Source organism: Tamandua tetradactyla, chromosome 10 (assembly GCF_023851605.1).
Source record: "Tamandua tetradactyla isolate mTamTet1 chromosome 10, mTamTet1.pri, whole genome shotgun sequence".
Taxonomy (NCBI): domain Eukaryota; kingdom Metazoa; phylum Chordata; class Mammalia; order Pilosa; family Myrmecophagidae; genus Tamandua; species Tamandua tetradactyla.
In genome coordinates this window covers 15,541,793-15,562,207 of record NC_135336.1, presented here as the reverse complement: position 1 = coordinate 15,562,207, position 20,415 = coordinate 15,541,793, and the positions used below count along the sequence as shown (strand labels likewise).

The window sequence follows — 20,415 nt, the reverse complement described above, 5'->3', positions numbered from 1 at the left end:
TTCCACAGGTGGCTAGGGGTGAGGTTGTCATATGATCCTGAAACCCCGTTGCTCAACATATACCTGGAGGAATAGAGTGTGGGGACAGACTGGATATTTGTATACCGTTGTTTCTGGTGGCAGTGTTTGTGATCCACAATGATGGAGGTGGCCTCAGGGCACAATGACTGATGAATGGAAGGGGGAATCTTGGTGTATATATACAATGGGCTACTGAGCAGCCACAGGAAGGAATGAAGTTGTGAGACATGCAACTAGATGAATGAACCTTAAGAGTGGTATGTTGAATGAAATGTCAGGAAGAAAAAGACAATTATTATCCTGCCTCCATATGGACTAATTAACTATAGTTAATTATAAAAACTTGGTGAACTAAAGTCTAGAACATGGGTTATCAGGTTGTGACCTACTGTAAAGAGTCCTTGATTGTAAGCTTACAGCAGTCACATATATTCAGGAATTGTAACTGTTATTTCTAAGTTCTGAGATACTGAGCTCTTGATATATATAGCCTGATCATTCCTGGAAACTTCGGGTATTTATCTGTCACCTGAGACTTAGAGGTAGAGCTCTGAAGCTATGAAAGTCAGCAGTACACTTACAGGAACTGTTTAAAAAGTTGAAAAAATGGTCAAACTTCGAGTAGAGATATGAATGAAGCTCATCTAGATAGGACTAAGGTATATCAGAATATGGGGTAAAGGAAGATATCGTCCATATTTTAAACCTTCAGCTTCTGTGTGAGACTAAAGGGAGAGATGTTTATTTGGTGCAAAATTTATATTTTAGGTAGAGCATTTCGTGACTTAACTTGTAGGGTAGTTTTGTTGAACACCATAAGTGCATAGAATCTCTTTTTTTGTTTTTGTTTTTTCTTTTTTATTTGTTTAGTTAATTTTTGTTGCTTTTTTTCATCCATATTTTTTTCTCCTCTGTCCATACCATAGATAAAAGGAGCATCAGACACAAGGTTTTCACAGTCACATAGTCACATTGCAAAAGTTATATCATTATACATTCGTCTTCAAGAAACATGGCCACTTGAACACAGCTCTACAGTTTCAGGCACTTCCCTCTAGTCTCTCTAATACACCTTAAACTAAAAAGGGGGTATCTATATAATGCATAAGAATAACCTCCAGGATAACCTCTCAACTCTGTTTGAAATCTGTCAGCCACTGACACTTTATTGTGTCTCATTTTTCTTTTCTCCCTTTCGGTCAAGAAGATTTTCTCAATCCCTTGTTGCTGAGTCTCGGCTCATCCTAGGATATCTGTCCCACGTTTCCAGGGAGATTTACACCCCTGGGAGTGATGTCCCACTTAGAAAGGGGAAGGACAGTGAGTTTGCTTGCCCTGTTGGTTGAGAGAGAGAGAGAGAGGCCACATCTGAGCAAAAAAAGAGGTTCTCTGGGGGTGATTTGTAGGGCTAATTTTTATGTAGGCTTAGTCTATCCTTTGCGGGGACAAGTTTCATATGAACAACTCCCAAGATTGGGGGCTCAGCCTATTGCTTGGTTGTCCCCACTGCTTGTGAGAATATGAAGAATTCTCCACTTGGGGAAGTTGCATTTTCTCCCTTTCTCAGCATTCCCCCAAGGAGACCTTGCAAATACTTTTTTATTCACTGTTCAAATCACTCTGGGATTTATTGGGGCATCTCTCTGAATAAACCTACTAAATCTCATGCCCTACTCAATGTTCCATGTATTGTGGTGTTCATTTAAGCTGTCCACATAAGTTATATTAGGAAATGCACTAGTCAAAATATAAATTTTGTACCAAATAAACTTTTTTGCTTTAGTCTCACACACATAAGTTAAAGTTTTAAAATATGAATTGCATCTATTTTCAACACCCTGCAGTATTGACATTCCTTTGTTCTTTCTCATGCAAAAACATTTTAAAATTTGTACATTTTCACTATCATTACACACTCTAGGCATTCCTGGATTATGCCATCTCAGTTTTTATCATCCGTCCTTACTTCTGATTTCATTTGTGCCCCCAGCCCTCCTCCCTCTATTATTCTCACATTCAGCTTCATTCAGTGTACTAACATTGTAGCATTACAGTTAGGTAGTATTTTACAATCGGTCCTGTTGCACAACCTGTAACCCTTCAGCTCCAATTACCCAATATCTACCCTATTTCTATCTCCTGATGGTCTCTGTTTTTAACTGAAATTCTCCAAATTCATTCACTTTTGTTAGTTCATATCAGTGAGACTATATAGTATTTGTCCTTTTGTTTCTGGCTAATCTCAGTCAGCATAATGTCCTCAAGGTCCATCTATGTTGTTACATACTTCATAACTTTATTCTGTCTTACAGATTCATAATATTCCATTGTATATACACAACTTGTTTAGCCACTCATCTGTTGATGGACATTTTGAATTTTTCCATCTCTTGACAATTGAAAATAATGCTGCTGTAGACATTGGTGTGCAAATGTCCATTTGTGTCCTTGCCCTCATGTCCTCTGAGTAGATACCTAGCAATGGTATTGCTGGATCATATGGCAATTCTATACTTAGCTTTCTGAGGAACCACCAAACTGCCTTCCACAGCGGTTGTACCATTTAGCATTCCCACCCATAGTGGATAAATGTGCCTCTTTCTCCACATCCTCTCCAGCACTTGTTGTTTTCTGTTTTAATGATAATGGCCATTCTGGTGGGTGTGAGATGATACCTCATTGTGTTTTTTTTAATTATTAATTTTTAAATTAAAATAGCAACAGATGCAAACATTCTTAACTTATGATCATTCCATTCTACATATATAATCAGTAATTCACAATATCATCACATAGTTGCATATTCATCATCATGATCATTTCTTAGAATATTTGCATCAATTCAGAAAAAGAAATAAAAAGACAACAGAAAAAAATTCATATATACCATACCCTTTACCCCTCCCTTTCATTGATCACTAGCCTTTCAATCTAAATTTAACATTTATTCACCCTATTATTTATTTTTATTCCATATGTTTAACTTATCTTTTAATAAGGTAAATAGAAAGAGCATCAGACACTAGGTTTTCACAATCGCACAGTCACATTGTGAAAGCTCAAGAAACATGACTACTGGAACACAGCTCTACATTTTCAGACAGTTCCCTCCAGCCTCTCCATTACATCTTTTTTTTTTTTTACATGGGCATGCACTGGGAATCGAACCCGGGTCCTCTGGCATGGCAGACAAGCATTCTTGCCTGCTGAGCCACTGTGGCCTGCCCTCTCCATTACATCTTGACTAACAAGTTGATATCTATATAATGTGTAAGAATAACCTCCAGGATAACCTCTCAGCTCTGTTTGGAATCTCTCAGCCCTTCACACTTTATTTTGTCTCATTTTGCTCTTCCCCCTTTTGGTTGAGAAGTTTTTCTCAATCCCTTGATGCTGAGTCTCTAGTGCATGGAATCTTGAATAAGGTGTGAGATTTTGTTGGTTTTTCCAGATTAGTGCAATGCCCCTATATATCCCAGAATCATTTGGGCAATGAATAAAGTATTTGCAAAGTCCCCTTGGGGAACTGGAGAGAAAAGAGGAAATATTCCTTCCCATTTGGAGAGTTTCTGATATTCCCACAAGCAGTGGAGACAACTAAATCAATAGGCCAAGCACTTGATCTTGGGGTTTGCCCCTGTGAAACTTATTCCTGCAAAGGATAAACTAAGCCTACTGAAAATTATGCCTAAAAGTCACCGCCGGAGAATCTCTTTTGTTGCTCAGATGTGGTCTCTCTCTCTCTCTCTCTCTTTTTTTTCATTTTTTTTATTAATTAAAAAAATTTTTTTTAAACATAACAAACACACACAAACGTTCTTACCGTATGATCATTCCATTTTACATATATAATCAGTAATTCACAATATCATCACATAGTTGTATATTCATCATGATGATGATTTTTGTATCAATTCATAAAAAGAAATAAAAAGAAAACAGAAAGTAATTCATATATACCATACCCCTTACACCTCCCTTCATGGATCACTAGCATTTCAATCTACTAAATTTATTTTAACATTTGTTCCCCCTATTATTTATTTTTAATCCATATGTTTTACTCGTCTGTCGAAAGGACAATGGAGGGAACTGCCTGAAAATGTAGGTTCACACCCCTCGGAGTCATGTCCCATATAGAGAGGGTAAGGGCGGTAAGTTTGCTTGTCGTGTTGGCTGAGGGAGAGAGAGGTGTGGCCTCTGTCCTTTAAGCCAGCTCAGCAGGTGGACTCACTGCCCTCCCTCCTATGTGGGACATAACTCCCGGGGATGTAAAGCTCCCTAGCAATGAGGGGCAGAAATCCTGGGATGAGCTGGGACGCAGCATCAAGGGATTGAGAAAGCCTTATTAACAAAAGGGGAAAAGAGAGAAATGAGACAAAATAAAGTTTCAGTGGCTGAGAGATTTCAAACAATTGAGAGGTTATCCTGGAGATTATTCTTATGAATTATATAGATATCCCTTTTTTGTTTATGGTGTATTGGAGTGACTTGATGAAAGTATCTGAAACTGAGCTGTGTTCCAGTAGTCTTGATCATTCAAGACGGTTGTATAAAGATAAAACTGGTTTGTTGCTCAGTTGTGGGTCACTCTAACTGCAATTGAAGTGACTTGATGAAAGTACCTGAAACTGAGCTGTGTTCCAGTAGCCTTGATCATTCAAGATGGTTGTATAAAGATAAAATTGGTTTGTTGCTCAGTTGTGGGTCACTCTAACCACAACTGTCTAAGTTAAATCACTGCCCACCTCCCTACATGGGACATGACATCCATGAGTGAAAGTCTTCCTGGCAGCAGGGGAGATGACTGCCAGAGATGAATCTGGCTCTGGCACCATGAGATCAACAATGCAATCCTGACAAAAAGGGGGAAAAGAAGTGTAACTGATAAAGTATCAGTGGCTGATACTCTTCAGCATTTGATTTAGTATGTGTCTTGGGGAAGGCCTATTTGGATTTATTCTCTTTGGAGTTCGTTGAGCTTCTTTGACTTGTATATTTATATCCTTTATAAGGGTTGGGAAGTTCTCCCCCATTTTATCCTCAGCTACTCTTCCTAGCCTTTACTCCTCTCTTCTTCTGGGACACCAGTGATTCTTATATTTATGCACTTTGTTTTGTCTGTCATTTCCCTGAGATCCAATTCAAATTTTTCCATCTTTTTTGTCATTTGCTGTTTTGTGTCTTTAAAGTCAGTTTTCCTGTCCTCTATCTTGCTTATTCTTCTGCCTCTTCAAATCTGGTGTTTTGTGCCTCTAGTATGTTTTTTATTTGGTCAACAGAGTCTGTAATCTCTGTGATATCCACTAGTTTTGTATTTATTCTTTCATTTCCTCTTTATGCTCTTCCACTGTCTTCTTGATCTCCTTTATGTCATCCCATGTATTTTATTAATTATAGTTATATGAACATCTTTGATTAGTTCCAACATCTGTCTCTCCTCTGGTGTTTTAATTTGGTCATTAGGCAGGATTTTATCTGTCTGCATTATGATTTGATTAGTGATCTTCTGTTGTTTTTGTTGCATGTAAATATCTTGATTGATTAATTTTGGGGATTGATTTCCTTCAGTAGTCTAAGGCCTTGTGCTTGGGGATGTGTGTGCAGTAGGGAGCAGGACATGGGGCAGGACACAACTGTGCAGTGATTTGTTTCTAGGCAGGTATAGGCACAGGTTGGACCTGTTACGCTGGTGTTTGTGAACGTGGGTGCCCAGCAGCCAGGGAGGATATAGCTGTGTGGGTGCACCAATCTGGGGGACGTAACCCTTGTGTGCACTGGTCCAGGGTGCGGGGCCCTTTTTGTGCACACATAGAGCTGTGGCAGCAGGTTGGCGTTATGTCTTTGTTTGTTGGGGGGGCGGGTGTGACCCGGTTGCACAGGTCAGTACTTTCTCAGAGCTGGGAAATGTGACTGAGGGCTGTGTGCATGCGTGGTTCTAAGACTGCTGTAAACTGACATTCCCAGAGCTGAGTGACCTGATTGGGGGCCCATGTGCATACACCGGTCTAGGAATGCTGTAAACTGAAGTTCTCAGAGCTGAAGAACGTGATTGGGGGCCTGTGCACATGTGAGGATCTAGGAGTGTTGTAAACTGAAGCTCCCAGAGCTGAGGATGTGATTGGAAGCCCGTGCACATGCACGGATCTAGGAGTGCCTTAAACTGATGTGCAGAGCTCAGGAGGGGGGCTGGGTGAGCCTGTGTGACACTATGGGTAGGGGGTGGGTGTAGCCTGAATATGGAGGTTAGCGCTGTAGCCTTTGTGCATTGGCAACAGCCTGCAGGGAACAGGAAGAGGGAAGTAGTGCTTGGGAAGGGTGCAGGAGAGGTGGGTTGGGCTGCACTTGGGGTGTGGGGTGTGGGGCGGGTGCATTTGAAGTGCTGGGAATGGAAACGGGTGATGGGGTTTGGGTGCGTGGGGTGTGGAGTGGGTTGTGGATCACAGGGCTGCTCTGGTGAGGGTGCCGCATACAAGGAACGTTGGTGGCCTGACTTACTTCCTAGTCTCCAGCTCTCATCCGTGTGCTCCCGTTTGTGTACTCCCACAGGTTCCACACCTGTATGCTAGGTTCCAGCCTTCTGCTTCTCAGTTCCTCAGCTTTTGCAACCAGGGCCTCCTCTGTTCAGCTATCTTCCCGGAAGACCATTGCCAATACTTTTTGATTATCTGTTTAAAAGAGTCTAGGATATATCCAGGGATTATATTAGGTTATGCAGGATTAAAGGCCCTCATTCTTATTCTGGGCTCCCTGTGTTTCAGTTGTTCAAATGTGCTATCCAGACAGGTTGAGTTAGATTATGTGCTACAGAAAATTTTGATTCTGGACAAAATAAACCTTTCTTCCTTTGGTCTCAAAGAGTAGGTATGGTTCTAAAATATAGACAATGTCTTCCTTACCCCTGTGTTCTGAATTACCTTAATCCTGACCTAAGTGACTTCATTTTTATCTCTAAATACCAGGATATACATATATAAAACAGCCTCTTAAAATCCAGGAATAATAATTTATTTGCTCAAGCAAATACTGTGCAGTGGTTTGGTGTAAACAATGGAATTAATTTGTTCATAGTTTTGTGGCTAAGAGAAAGTCTAAATCAAGGCATCATCAACGTTATGCTTTTTTCCCAATTACTGTAGTGTTCTGAGACTGGCCTCTGGTACCCTTGTCCTTTGCTTGTCACATGGCAAGCGGGGATTCTGTTGATTTCAACTTCTGGCCACTCTCTGTGGCTGCCTCTACATGTCTGAATTTCCTTCTGCCTATAATGGGTGTCAGTAATAGGTTAAGGCCTATACTGATTGAGGTGAGCCACATCTTAACTGAAGTAGCATCATCAAAAGATCCTTCTTAGCCATGCCAGAGACCTGGGCTGGATTCTTAGAGGCCGCCCAGGCCGAATTAAATGAGTCCTACTTAAAAATGAGTTCACACCATGAATGAATTAAGTTTAAGAACATATATTTCCGGAGTATATATGGCTCCCAAACAGCACAAATGGTAGGTAACTCTGTGTTTTATGCCTGATTTTTCTGTAAATCTTCAATTCTCTAATTAAAAAGAAAAGAAAAGAATACAGTTAAGCTTATGAAATAACTTTTATTTTATACTTTATTTTTTTAGGGCTGCACTGGAAGAAGTAGAAGGAGATGTGGCAGAATTGGAACTAAAACTCGATAAGGTAAATTTTACATTTTTAACTTTTTAAAATATTCTGCTTTCCATAACAGAATAGATTAGTGTCTACAATACTAGTTGGTTGGTATTACTTCTTTTATTCCTGTGAGGGTAGTTACTAGTTATTATCCAGATTTTATATATGAGAAAATGGAGGTTGCAGAGATGAAATGGCTTGTTCAAAGTCTCTGAGTGCTAGAGCAAGTACTTTATTCCATGCCTGATTCCAAAGCTCATTAAATATCCTTCATATTGTTGGAAGTGTGTTATATTCTTTTCCATCAAAAAGATTGCATCTATTTTTTTATTATTCATTATTTGTTTATTTATTTATTTGAATGCTATGTGGTGGGAGTCACATTTCATTCTTTTTCCATGTGAATATCCCTTATTGTAGCACTCTTTGTTTGAATTTTTTTCTTATTTTGGGGGAGAAATATGCAGGCCCAGAATTGAACCCATTCTCCTGCATTGCAGGCAAGACTTCTACCACTGAACTACCCTTGCACCCCTGCATCTACTTAAATGGATTTCATACATTATGTATAGGTTCAACTGTAAATAAAATTTAGTATATTCATTTCAAGTTTTTTTTTAGTTAAGCTCAGAAATACTTAAGATATATTTAATGATTGATATTGTTTTAGTTTGCCCGCTATTAAATACCATACAATGAGTTGCTTAATAAGTCCAAGGTTGAGGCATTAGCAAGGCAGTGCTTTCTTCCAGATGATTATGGCATTCTGGTGTTGGCTGCCAGTGATCCTTGTTCCTTGGTTTTTCGTCTTATGACAGTGCATATGGCAGCGTCTTCTCCTTTCTCTTCTGGGTCCCATTGACTTCCATCTTCTGTTTCCCATGACTTATCTTCCTCCAGTTTTCCTTTGCTTATTAATGACCGGTCAGATTGGATTAAGGCTCACTCTTAATCAATTTTAGCATACCAGAACTAATAACTTCCTTCAAAGGCATGCTTACAAATAGGTTGACATCCACAGGACCAGGTGTGGGATCGGAGCATGATTTTTATGGAGGACCCAATTCAATCCCCAACAGATACTAAGTGGTTACATTTTATGTAAGAGTAAAGATTCATTGATTCCCTCCTTCTATATTAATGTTTGTTCATCTTACTACATCTATTTGAGACATATATTGAATGCCTACACTGTATCACACATCTTACTGGGTGTCAGAAATATCAGAATGAGTAAGATGGCTTCTGATCCCACATAATCATTGTTCTGGGAAATATGTCTCAAAATTTCTGGAAATAAGTCAAATGCATATATTTGAAATATCTTTTCTGAAATTAATCTCCTAGTTATATAATTATTATAAATGCTATTGCTGAATAAAGCAGAGTTTCTCAGATCTCACTGTGCATAGGCATCACCTGGGGATCATGTGAAAATTCAGGTTCTGATTTAATAGTTTTGGCACATCCAAGATTCTGTGTTTCTAACCAGATTCCATGTGGTGCCAGTACTGTTGCCTATTTAGAACACTTTTAGTAGCAAGGATATAAAATACATTAATCAGGCTGAAGATTTGAAATGATTTGAAACCATGAACTACACACATACATAATATAAATAAAATATAATATACATCTTATACAATATATATAAATAAGCGGTAGCATTAGTTATATATGTAAAAATATTTTTAGAAAAAAAATTTTTGTTTAGAACTCTAGTTTTTACAACACTTTGATATACAGTATTTTTAATTTTTGCAATAATCTTGTTAAACTAAGTAGAACAAATGGTATTATACCCATTTTATAGATGAAGATATCAAAGCCCAAGAAAGTGACCTCTCTTTGTTTCAGATTCCAGGGTTAGAGGGAGCAGAACCAAAGTTAGAAACTATATATATTTATTCTTAGTTCAGTGCTCTTCTTGTATACCACTGTACCTCTGGATCCATGTTGAGGGAGCACATGCTACTTGGAAATTTTCTAAGGAACGCTAGTAAATGTCCAAGCAAGTGTCTTTTTTTAAAAAAAAAATATTTTTACTGACAAATTTTCACACACATATATGGTCCATAGATGGTGTATAATCAGTGGCTCATAATATCATCACATAGTTATGTATTCATCACCATGATCATTTTTTAGAGCATTTACATCACTCCAGAAAAAAGAAATAAAAAGAAAAAAGAAAAAACTTATATATACTATACTCCTTACCCTTTCCTCTCATTGACCACTAGGATTTTCATCTACCCCATTTATTTTACCCTTTGTCCCTCCCCCCATTATTTATTTATTGGCAATACTTTTTTTTATTAATTAAAAAAAAAGATTAACTAACACAACATTTAGAAATCATTCATTGTACATATGTAATCAGTAATTCTTAATATCATCACATAGATATATGATCATCATTTCTTAGTACATTTGCATGGATTTAGAAAAAGAAATAGCAAGACAACAGAAAAAGAAATAAAATGATAATATAGAGAAAAAAATAAAAATAAAATATATATATAAAAAAACACAAAAAACCAAAAAAACTATAGCTCAGATGCAGCTTCATTCAGTGTTTTAACATAATTACATTACAATTAGGTATTATTGTGCTGTCCATTTTTGAGTTTTTGTATCTAGTCCTGTTGCACAGTCTGTATCCCTTCATCTCCAATTACCCATTATCTTACCCTGTTTCTAACTCCTGATGGTCTCTGTTACCAATGACATATTCCAAGCTGATTCTCGAATGTCGGTTCACATCAGTGGGACCATACAGTATTTGTCCTGTAGTTTTTGGCTAGTCTCACTCAGCATAATGTTCTCTAGGTCCATCCATGTTATTACATGCTTCATAAGTTTATTCTGTCTTAAAGCTGCATAATATTCCATCGTATGTATATACCACAGTTTGTTTAGCCACTCGTCTGTTGATGGAGATTTTGGCTGTTTCCATCTCTTTGCAATTGTAAATAATGCTGCTATAAACATTGGTGGGCAATACTTTTTAATTATCTGCTCAACATGCTCTGGGATGTATCCAGGCATTACATTAAGCTATATAGAATTGCATTCCCTTATTCCCATTCTGGGTCCATGTGTTTGGGTTTAAATGATCTATCCAGACAGATTGAATTATATGCCACAGAAAATTTAGGTTTTGGAGAAAATCTCTTTTCCTTTTATCTCACAGAGTAGGTGAAGGTCTAAAATATAGAAAGTGTCCTTCTTACTCCTGTTTTCTGATTTACCTTAGTCCTGACCCATTGGCTTCATTCTTATCTCTAAACTGACTGCTTTTGTTGCTGATTGTGCTTTTATAAGTGTCTATTTCTTTTTCTTTATATCATTTGGTGGAGGTGGGGGGAATTGGCAGTTTCTTAAAATCAAAAGATTCATTTCTGTAACAGGTTATAACAGTACTAGTATTCAGTTGTGAGACCCTTAAGCCCTTTCTAAAGAGTTAATTTTAGCCAAAGGGCTACTAAAGACATCATGGAAACATACCATCTTTTAAATGTTACCGTTCTTAAGGGAAGTTTCATAATTACTTTTATATTCCTCTAGTTCAAGGTTTTCATCCTTTATGAAATGTTTCCTTCCAAATTCTTATCTTCATTTTTGCTTTAGAATTAGTGGGGTTAATGCCGACAAGAGAGCCTGCGAAGAGCAGGAAGTAGTTGTTATTAAAAGTGGTGGCATTGAAGGAAAGGTGCAGGGAAGGTGCCCAGGACTAGTTTTAGCATTTCATAACTGTGCAGGGCAAGTTCCACCCATAGTTTCATTCTAAATCTGCCAGAGACAGGTTAAACTTGCTTGATGACTTAGCTTATTTATTTTGCTTATAATGTATGCCACCAGTAGGTAACATTCTTTCTGGTGAATAATGCTTTGTGAGTGGCATTGCTCCACTGAGTCTAAATGTTGGTCCATTCTGGCATGTGTTCTAGCACTGGTGGTAGCATCATAGACATTCATGGTTGCCATCTAGATAAAAGTTCTGTATGGGTTACATCCTCTCACTGGAGTGCTTGGTCCCTGTTTGTTAAGCAGACACACTTTAAATCTCTGCTCAAGCACTGACCAACTTAGCTTCTTTTTTTTGTATTGCATCATTTCTTACACACAGTTCCACTTAAACTATTATAGAACTGTTGTAATTTTTGGTTTGTAGCTTACCTTAGTGGTTAAGAGCACAAAGACTGAAACAAGGTGGCCTGGACTTGAATTTGGCCTTATCAGTTACTAGCTGTGTGAACTTGGGCAAACTCCTCAGTCTCAGTCTTTCTGTGCCTCAGTGTCTTCATCTGCAAAATGGGGCAGTTTTGAATGTCTACATATTTCATAGGTTATTATGAGAATAAGATGAGATAGCACATATATGCTTAGCACAATTCTTGGCACGTAGTGAGTTCTAAATAAATGTTAGTGATGATGATGTCTCTTCAGTAGAATATTAGCGCTTTGAAGACAAAGATAGTCTTTAAGTAAAAAAAAAATCCTCATTTTTTTGTACACTTACTGTGTATGAAGTTCCGTTTTACTTTTATTATCTCCAGTCTTTATAACAATGTTACAAAATTGACCTTAGCTCTAATTTGCACATGAAAAATGAGACTTAAAGAACATATTACTTACCCAAGGATAGTCAACAAGTATCTGTTTGTTTGTATTCCCATTATCTGGTAAAATAATAACTTAGTAGAAAAAATGTTGGATGAATTGGGGCTGCTAGTTTGATGATTTTGACTAACTTGACCTTTAATCTTTCTCAGATAAAAATCTTCCCTCTTTGTAGGCTTTTGTTATTCTACTATATCTGCTTCATCATTGTCATCTAATCAGGATTTTGACTGCTGGCAGAGTCTTCCTTTCTGTCTCCATGACAGTCCTTTATCCTGGGTATCTGCAATGTACATGTAATTCAGCTAAGTGACAATTTCATTTTCTCTTCAATAGAATTACTTTTATTCTGTACCTCTTTTCATGGCCATATTCTGTCTCTCATCACTTAAGTGTTATAATCTCTGAACTCTCCAATGCTGAGATCTTATTCTGACTTTTGTGCTTTCAGTTTTCATACTTACTCTTACTATTTCTATTCCTCGAGCTTATCTAGAAACTCTAATCTTTCAGTCTGTCCACTTCAGTATTCAGAACCTCTTAAATTCACTTCCCTTTTTCACTCTTTTTTTTTTTTTTTGCAATTTTTTATTGAGATAAAATTCACCATTTAAAGTGTACAGTTCAGTGGTTTTCAGTGTTGTGGAACCATCATCACTATCTAATTCCAGAACATTTCCTTCACCTCACCAGTACCTGGTAGCAGTCATTTCCATTTGCTCCTTCGTCTGTTTCTTGGGAACCACTAATCCACTTTCTGTCTCTGGATTTGCCTAGTCTGAACATTTCATAGAAGTGAAATCATACAACATGTGGCCTCTTGAGTCTGGCTTCTTTCACTTAGCACAATGGTTTCAAGTCTCATCCATGTTATATGTATCCATACTTCATTCCTTTTTATGTCTGAATCATATCCCATTGTACAGATATACCGTGCCTCAAAATTCATTCATCAGTGAACATTTTAACATGTCGTTCATGATGGACATTTGGATTGTTTCCTCTTTCCGGCTATTATGAATAATGCTGCTGTGGACCCTTTCAGTGAACTCTTAATTTTATTATTTCATTATTTTTTTCTTCTGGAGATCTTCAGTCCCCGAGCCCCTTCCATGACATCTACTTTGTAGGATTCTCACTATATTAGTCTAACCATTTATATCCTTTCCTCCTATATCTGGCTGTAAGCCCTGAAGGAGAAGTTATACACTGTTTGGTTAAAGCAGTGGTGGAGCTACTCATTTATGAAATTCTTGATGTCTAGCAAATTTTCCAAGACTGATCAGATCCATCTTTTGTTTTCTTCAGCAGCTATTCAGTACTTCACTATTTTTCTAAAGATTATTCCCTTATTCTTCACATTGAACAAATGACCTTGCCTCTTTCCATTTGTTTAGAATATTCTTTATTTCTTGTTCCTAATCTAAAAACTTAACAGAATCTGTTCTTATCTGTTCTTATCTTTTTACTTTTTCCCCCATTTGAGTGATAGAAATATCTTTTTTTTTCTTTATCCAATTCTAAATCCTCCAGCTCCTCAGGACTTTTAGCCATCATTTCCCAAAGATGTTCAAGTTTCTCTTATTAATCAAAACAAACCAAACAACAAGAAAGCCTCCCCTCTGACATTTAAAAAAAGAAAGGAAAGCAAATCTTTAAGTTACCATATTCTCGTAATAGTTTGTGCTAAGAACTTTATTTACATTATCTTACCCTTTTACAGTAACCTTATATAGTTTTGTGGTATGATTCCATTGTTATCGCATCACACTGAAGAAGAAACCGAAGCTTATTAGGTTAAGGTCACTCAGGGTCCCTTAGATGATTAAGTGTGGCGGCAGGATTTGAATTTAAGTAGACTGAGCCCAGAACCCTGTTTTATTTATAAATCTCCAAAAGAACATGCAAGAAACTGGTTCCATGGTTGCCTCTAGGAAATGAATTGTATGGCTAGGTACAGATGTAGTAAGATAATAAGATGACTAATTTTTCACTGCATGTATACTTATTTTTTTTAACAAGTTAAACAATTCAAAAATTAATTTAAAGTTTCTATATGACTAGAAGGAGAGAGGCAGGTTGTTAATGTAATGTATTGTTATGGTTAAAAACATGGGGTTCTACTCACTGTGCTTCCCTTCTCTACGTGGGACATGAGATTGAAATACTAGTGATCAGTGAAAGGGAGTGTTAAGGGGTATGGCATATATGAGTTTTTTCTTTTTTCTTTTGCTGGAGAGATGCAAATGTTCTAACAAATGATCATGGTGCTGAATACACGACTATGTGATGGTATTGTGAGCCATTGATTGTAACCATGCCAAGAATGTTTGTATGCTCATTGTTTATAATAAAAATATTTTTGAAAAATTGAGAACAAAACAAAACAAAAACATGGGGTTCTGTGTTCAACACCCTACCTCTATCCTTCAAATGTTAGCACTGTTCTACATCTTGCTTTTTTCTCTTGCTGTGCTTTAGAGGTTGTTCTTTGTTTATAATTGTAGAGGTGATTCATTCCTTTTTTTAATGGTTGCTTTGCATTTCATTGTATGAATGCATCATAATTTGTTTATCCAGTTGCCTACTGAAGGACACTTAGATTCTTTTCTATATTCTACTGTGGCTGCAGTGAGTGACTTTATATGTGTGTCATATGGCTCATGTACAAATATATCTGTATGGTACTTTTTTTTAATATTAGCAGTTTTAATCTTTTTTTAACAGTGAAAAATAAGTCTTCCACCTGTGTCCCTAGTCTTATAATTTTGTTCCCCAAAGTTAAATGTGGCTATAAGTTTCAGGTTTATGTGCCAGAAATATCCTGTTTATGTGTAGCTATTTAGGCATGTACATGTATACTTTTTTGTTTTTAAAATGGGATATAATGCACACTTTATATTCATGTATACTTTTTTTGTTTATAAAATGGTAGCATTTTATGCACATTTTTTTAAAAAACACTTTTAAAAATTGTTTAAAACTGTTGCGGTAACATGTATACAACATAAAATTTCCCATTTTAACCACTTTTGTGGGTATAATTAAGAGATATTAATAATTACATCCACAATATTCTGTTATCATCTCCACCATTTATTACCAAAATGATTTCATCACCCAAACAGAAATTCTATTAAGCGGTTACTCCTCCCCATTCTTCACCTCCCAGCCCCTGATAACCTCTAATCTACTTTCTGTCTGTATAAATTTGCTTGTGCTTGGTTTTTCATATAAGTGAATTAATACAAATATTTGTCCTTTTGTGTCTAACTTATTTCACTCAACATGTGTATGAAAAATTTCTGAAAGTGAAATTGCTAGGGTATGTGTGTTTAAAAATTTTGATAACTCTTCTAAATTGCCTTTGATAGAAAGTGTACCAAGTTACATGCCCATCAACAATGTAAGAGAGTACCTGTTTCCCTATACTTACTCTCTGCAAAGCAGAGTATTATCAAACTTTTCTTGAAATTTGCTCTTCTGTAAAAAAAATAGTAATTTGCATTTGTTTTTATGGGTAATTTTGAACATCTTTTCATGGGTTTAAGAGACATCTGCATTTTCTCTTTTGGAAATTATTTGTGACTTGTCCTTTACTTATTTTTTTAGTGAATGGTTAGAGTTCAGCATTATTTATGTAACCTTTTTTATAGTAAGAAAATTAGCCCTTTGTGATTCACTACTGATGTTGTTTTCCCATGTTATTTGTGTACTAAGTTTTTTTTTTTCCCCTTGTAGAAATGCTTTATTTTTAAGTGGTTGAATTTATCAATTCCTTTGTCCTATCACTTTTGAGTTATATCCTTCTCAGGGAGGCCTTTCCTACTTTGATATTATGATTATTATAAAAAAATTATCATAATGTTTTCTCATGATATTTTTGTGATTTCATTTTTTACATTTAAATCTTTATTCCATCTGAGTTTCATTTGAGGATTTGAACTCCAGTTTAGTTTTTTTTTTCTCCCCCTTCAGGTGGCTTTCCAGCTGTTTCTATTCCAGTTATTGGATAATCCTTTTTACCCACTAACTGAAATGTTACTGTTATCAAATATTACATGTATGTATCTGTTTCTTGACTCTGTATTCTATTTCATTGATCCGTTTTTTAATTACTGTATTTTGATGTTATGCAGAGTTAACGATCTTACCTTTTTCAAAATATTTTGCTCTTCTTGCATGTTGATTACCCCATATGAACCAGTTCTTCTGGTTTATAAAACATATAAATATATATATATTAATTGGAAAACTATATAAAAGGCTGATCTTTGCTATATTTCTTATAGTAGGTTTTGTGGAATGTTGGTCCTATGAGATGCTTCCTCTAAAGAGAATTTCATGGTGAAATACTTTTGGGAAATATTGCATATTATAATCTTGGATTCACAATGCCCATTAATGTATAGAAAGTTTAGCAGTGAAAAATTTTGCTTAACTTTTTAAATCCCAGTGTAAGAAAGACTTATTTGATCACAGAATCCTTATTTTGGTATTGGATGTTTCTGTACAATATTCTGTAGAATGTATGTTTGGAAACACTGATCTGTAGTTATGGTTTCTTAATCTGTAGTTCTTAACTGACTATAATTTGGCTACTTCCCACAATAAATTTCTCTTAAAACTATTCTTGGCAGGATTGCCATTGACTCTTGGTCACCAAATCCAGTAGGCATTTCTTTAGTCTTAAGAAATTTGACCTCTGTAGGTAACCTATTTCTCATCTGCTTTTTAATACTCTGTTTTACTTTGAGTGTGGCAAATCATTTTCCTGGTTTTCCTCTTGCCTTTCCCTGTTCTTCTTTAGTAAAGTAAGAACCTCTTTTGGGGGTTCTTACTTTAAAAACTCCTCTCTGCTTTCTGTCTAGGATATATTACTGACACTTTGTTTATTTGCTAATGACTCCCATATCTGTATCTACAGTGCACTTCTCTTTTTGAACTTCAAATATCTGTTTACAGATGTGTTTGATAGACTTTCCGTTTGTCTTATCTCAGAGAACCATCTCACTCTCACAGGCTTCATGTGCTTAAGACGAGACTCTCTGCTAGCTGGTATGGTGTCTTTGTGTGAATTAGTATTTTTATAGCAGATTTAGTTCTTTTCCATGATTCATAACTTGGCAAGTGAAACTTAGGCTGTATTTTAGCTCCTACTTGTCTCCTGGTCAGGCACAAACTGCATAACTGTATGGGGTACTCAATTAAAATTATTGATTTTTTTTTCTCCCCTTGTCTCTTCCTGATTACTGCCTTAATTTAAGCTCTCATTGTTTTTGGTCCTATCTCCTTCTCTTATTCTTCCTATTTCCTTGTCTTTATTTTGTCCTTTTTTAAGTTATCATCATTTAAAACTGGAACTCGGATCATCTCCTCAGATTTATATCTTTAATTCCTTTCATATAAAATCCAAGCACCTTATCAGTACATACAAAGCTCTTCCTGATCTGGCTCTTATACATCTTTTCAGCACCACTTTTAATGCCCCCATGTTGTCACACTGTACTATACTTCTTAGTGTCTAGCTGTGGCATGGCCTCTTAAACTTCTGGGCCCTTAGGACATGCTCTTCTTAGAGTAGTATCTTCACATTACCCTTAGAAGATTGGCTAATTCTTGTACTTCTTCAGGTCTCATCTCAAATGTTGCCTTTATAGGAATCCTTCCAGTTTGTTTTGGTTTTGTCATAGCAGTTGCATTTGTGCTATATAGAATTTACCTGCTTGTTTATTGGGTTAGAATGAATTCCTTGAAAGCAGAGATTGTTTAAATTTTTGTTCCTTTAGACCCTAGGGCAACAGTTTTAAATTATACTCTGTTATCCTGGGAGTTGTCTAGAGTTTCTCTAGGATCTTTGTCCTCTTCTTGGTGTCTTCCCTTCCTATCCGCTAAGTATTCTTCTCTCTTTTGTCTAAAACAGTTCCAATTTTATCTGTTTTTTTAAATAGTATACTTATATATTATATTTTTACCCAAGAATTTATTTGAAGAAATTGTTCTTTCTAAAAGGAAGGAAGAAAGGAAAGGAGATAAAGAGAAAGGGAGAGGGAGGGGGAGAGAGAGAGAAGGAGAAAGAAATGAAGAAATGTTTTGCATTTAGGCTTAGCACAGTGTTTAGAACAGTAGACAATGGAGAAATAATTTTTTGAATAAATGGATAGCTAATTGGTTCAGATATCTGCTTTGGTAGGCTGATATTAAAAGCATGACTAACTTACCACAGTAGTTTATTCACCTTTTTTCTAATATACCAATCACATTTTATTAAAAAAAGAAAAGTCTTTTATCATTGTTTTAGTTTATTAAGCTGCCAGAATACAATATACCATAAATGGAACGACTTTTGAAAAGGAAAGTTAATAAGTTACAAGTTTACAGTTCTAAGCCTATAAAAATGTCCAAATTATGGCACCCAGGTCAAGATACCTTAATTCAAGAAAGACCGATGGGTCTGAAACACCTGTCCGCTAGAAAGTCACATGGCTGGCATCTGCTGGTTCCTTGATCCTGGGCTCTGTTGCTTTCAGCCTCTGTTCCTGTGGGGGTTCCTCATTTTGCTTCTCTGGTGCTGGCTTTCATCTCTTGGCTTCCCTTGTTTCTCTCCAGGTTCTGCCTTGCTTGACATCTAATGGTGACATCTGTTGGGCTCCACGCATCTCCAAACATACATGTCTCTATTCTCCAGGTGTCAGCATCTGTGTCAGTTCTACTCTGATGTCTCTTCAAAGTGTCTTCCCTTTTTAAAGGACTCCAGTAAACTAATCAAGACCCACCCTGAATGGGCAGAGTTGCATCTCATCTAATCAAAAGGTCACAGCCACAATTAGCCCCGCCACATGTCTGTGGGATAATCTAATCAAAGTTTCTGTCCTACAGTACTGATTCAGAAATGAGAGAAGTGGCTACCCCCACAAGTATGAATCAGGATTACAACATGGCTTTTCTGGGGTACATAACATTTTCAAACTGGCATGGTCATATAATTTGCTTTGCCTATAGTACCCTTTCCTTCCTTCTATGAGGTGCTTAATGAGTATTTATTGGACTAATTTATGGGATTGATTTAATGTGATAAAAATATATGTTTTTGTTTTGTTATCAGAAGAATCTGTGAACATTAGACAAGGGCAACTTTCTTTTTTGTTAAAACTCTCCTGTGAATTTACTGTATAGGTCAAAGGGGAAAAAACACAGTATTCAGTTAACCTATTTTGGGTTTATTGATGTATCCTAATTTAATTTAACTATGTTAATTCCTGTGTTTAATGTCGACACTTGTATAGCCAAGTAATTTGTAAAATGATTTTCAACCTGAAGTAATTTTTTTTTCTTTTTCAGCTTGTAAAACTTTGTATTGTGATGATTGATACTGGAAAAGCCTTTTGTGTTGCAAATAAGCAATTCATGAATGGAATTCGAGACCTGGCACAGTATTCTAGTAATGATGCAGTAGTTGAGGTTAGTATCATTAAAATTACAATTAAAAATGCAACAAGACATCAAAGAGTTATACATACATTTATCTTATTTATAGTTTCTGTCCTTAAAATAAGAAGTAGAAAAGCTGTCTTCCTTTGGTGCCACTGTATATAATCCTGTTTTTTAAGATTGTTAAAAGTTGTTGATTGATTTGCATTGTGTGCATCTAGCATTTCTCTCCAAACATAGCATTTCTCTCCAAACACAGGTACTGAGTTGTTTTAGCCAGTTTACTAAGTTTACCTCAGTAAGCTGAACTATTTGCCAGGGATAATGAGCAAGGAGAGCAGGATATACTTACTAGTAGCTGTTTATTGGGGCAAGCAGAGATCATTAACTTAACTGTTCTTTGTTAGATTAAGGTATATATTACATGTATGGGTGTGTGGGTGTATACATATTTAAAATATAGGTTGGATAGGAAGGTTCTAGTCAGCAGGTTGTGCTGGATTAGCTAAGATCCTTTGCTATACTGTGTGGTGTTATGATGGTTCTTTCATGAGGAAAGAGAACTAGTGAAATAATATATGTGGTTTGATAATTATTTGATCCGTGGCTGCCTAAGTAGGCAGTCTTGATAGATTCAAACAATGTTTTCTGTAAACCTATATATTAATTCTATTTGTTAGCAT

General features: G+C 36.3%; 1 protein-coding gene across 1 annotated transcript in view; it reads left to right on the top strand.

The window, feature by feature from the left end:
• The window catches only part of ACAP2 (ArfGAP with coiled-coil, ankyrin repeat and PH domains 2), a 194,773-nt gene that overhangs the window by 63,585 nt on the left and 110,773 nt on the right, over positions 1 to 20,415 (top strand). The window contains exons 2-3 of the mRNA XM_077119331.1: positions 7,645 to 7,702; positions 19,643 to 19,762. Of these exons, the coding sequence (XP_076975446.1) occupies positions 7,645 to 7,702; positions 19,643 to 19,762 (178 nt within the window). The remainder of the gene's footprint in view (positions 1 to 7,644; positions 7,703 to 19,642; positions 19,763 to 20,415) is intronic.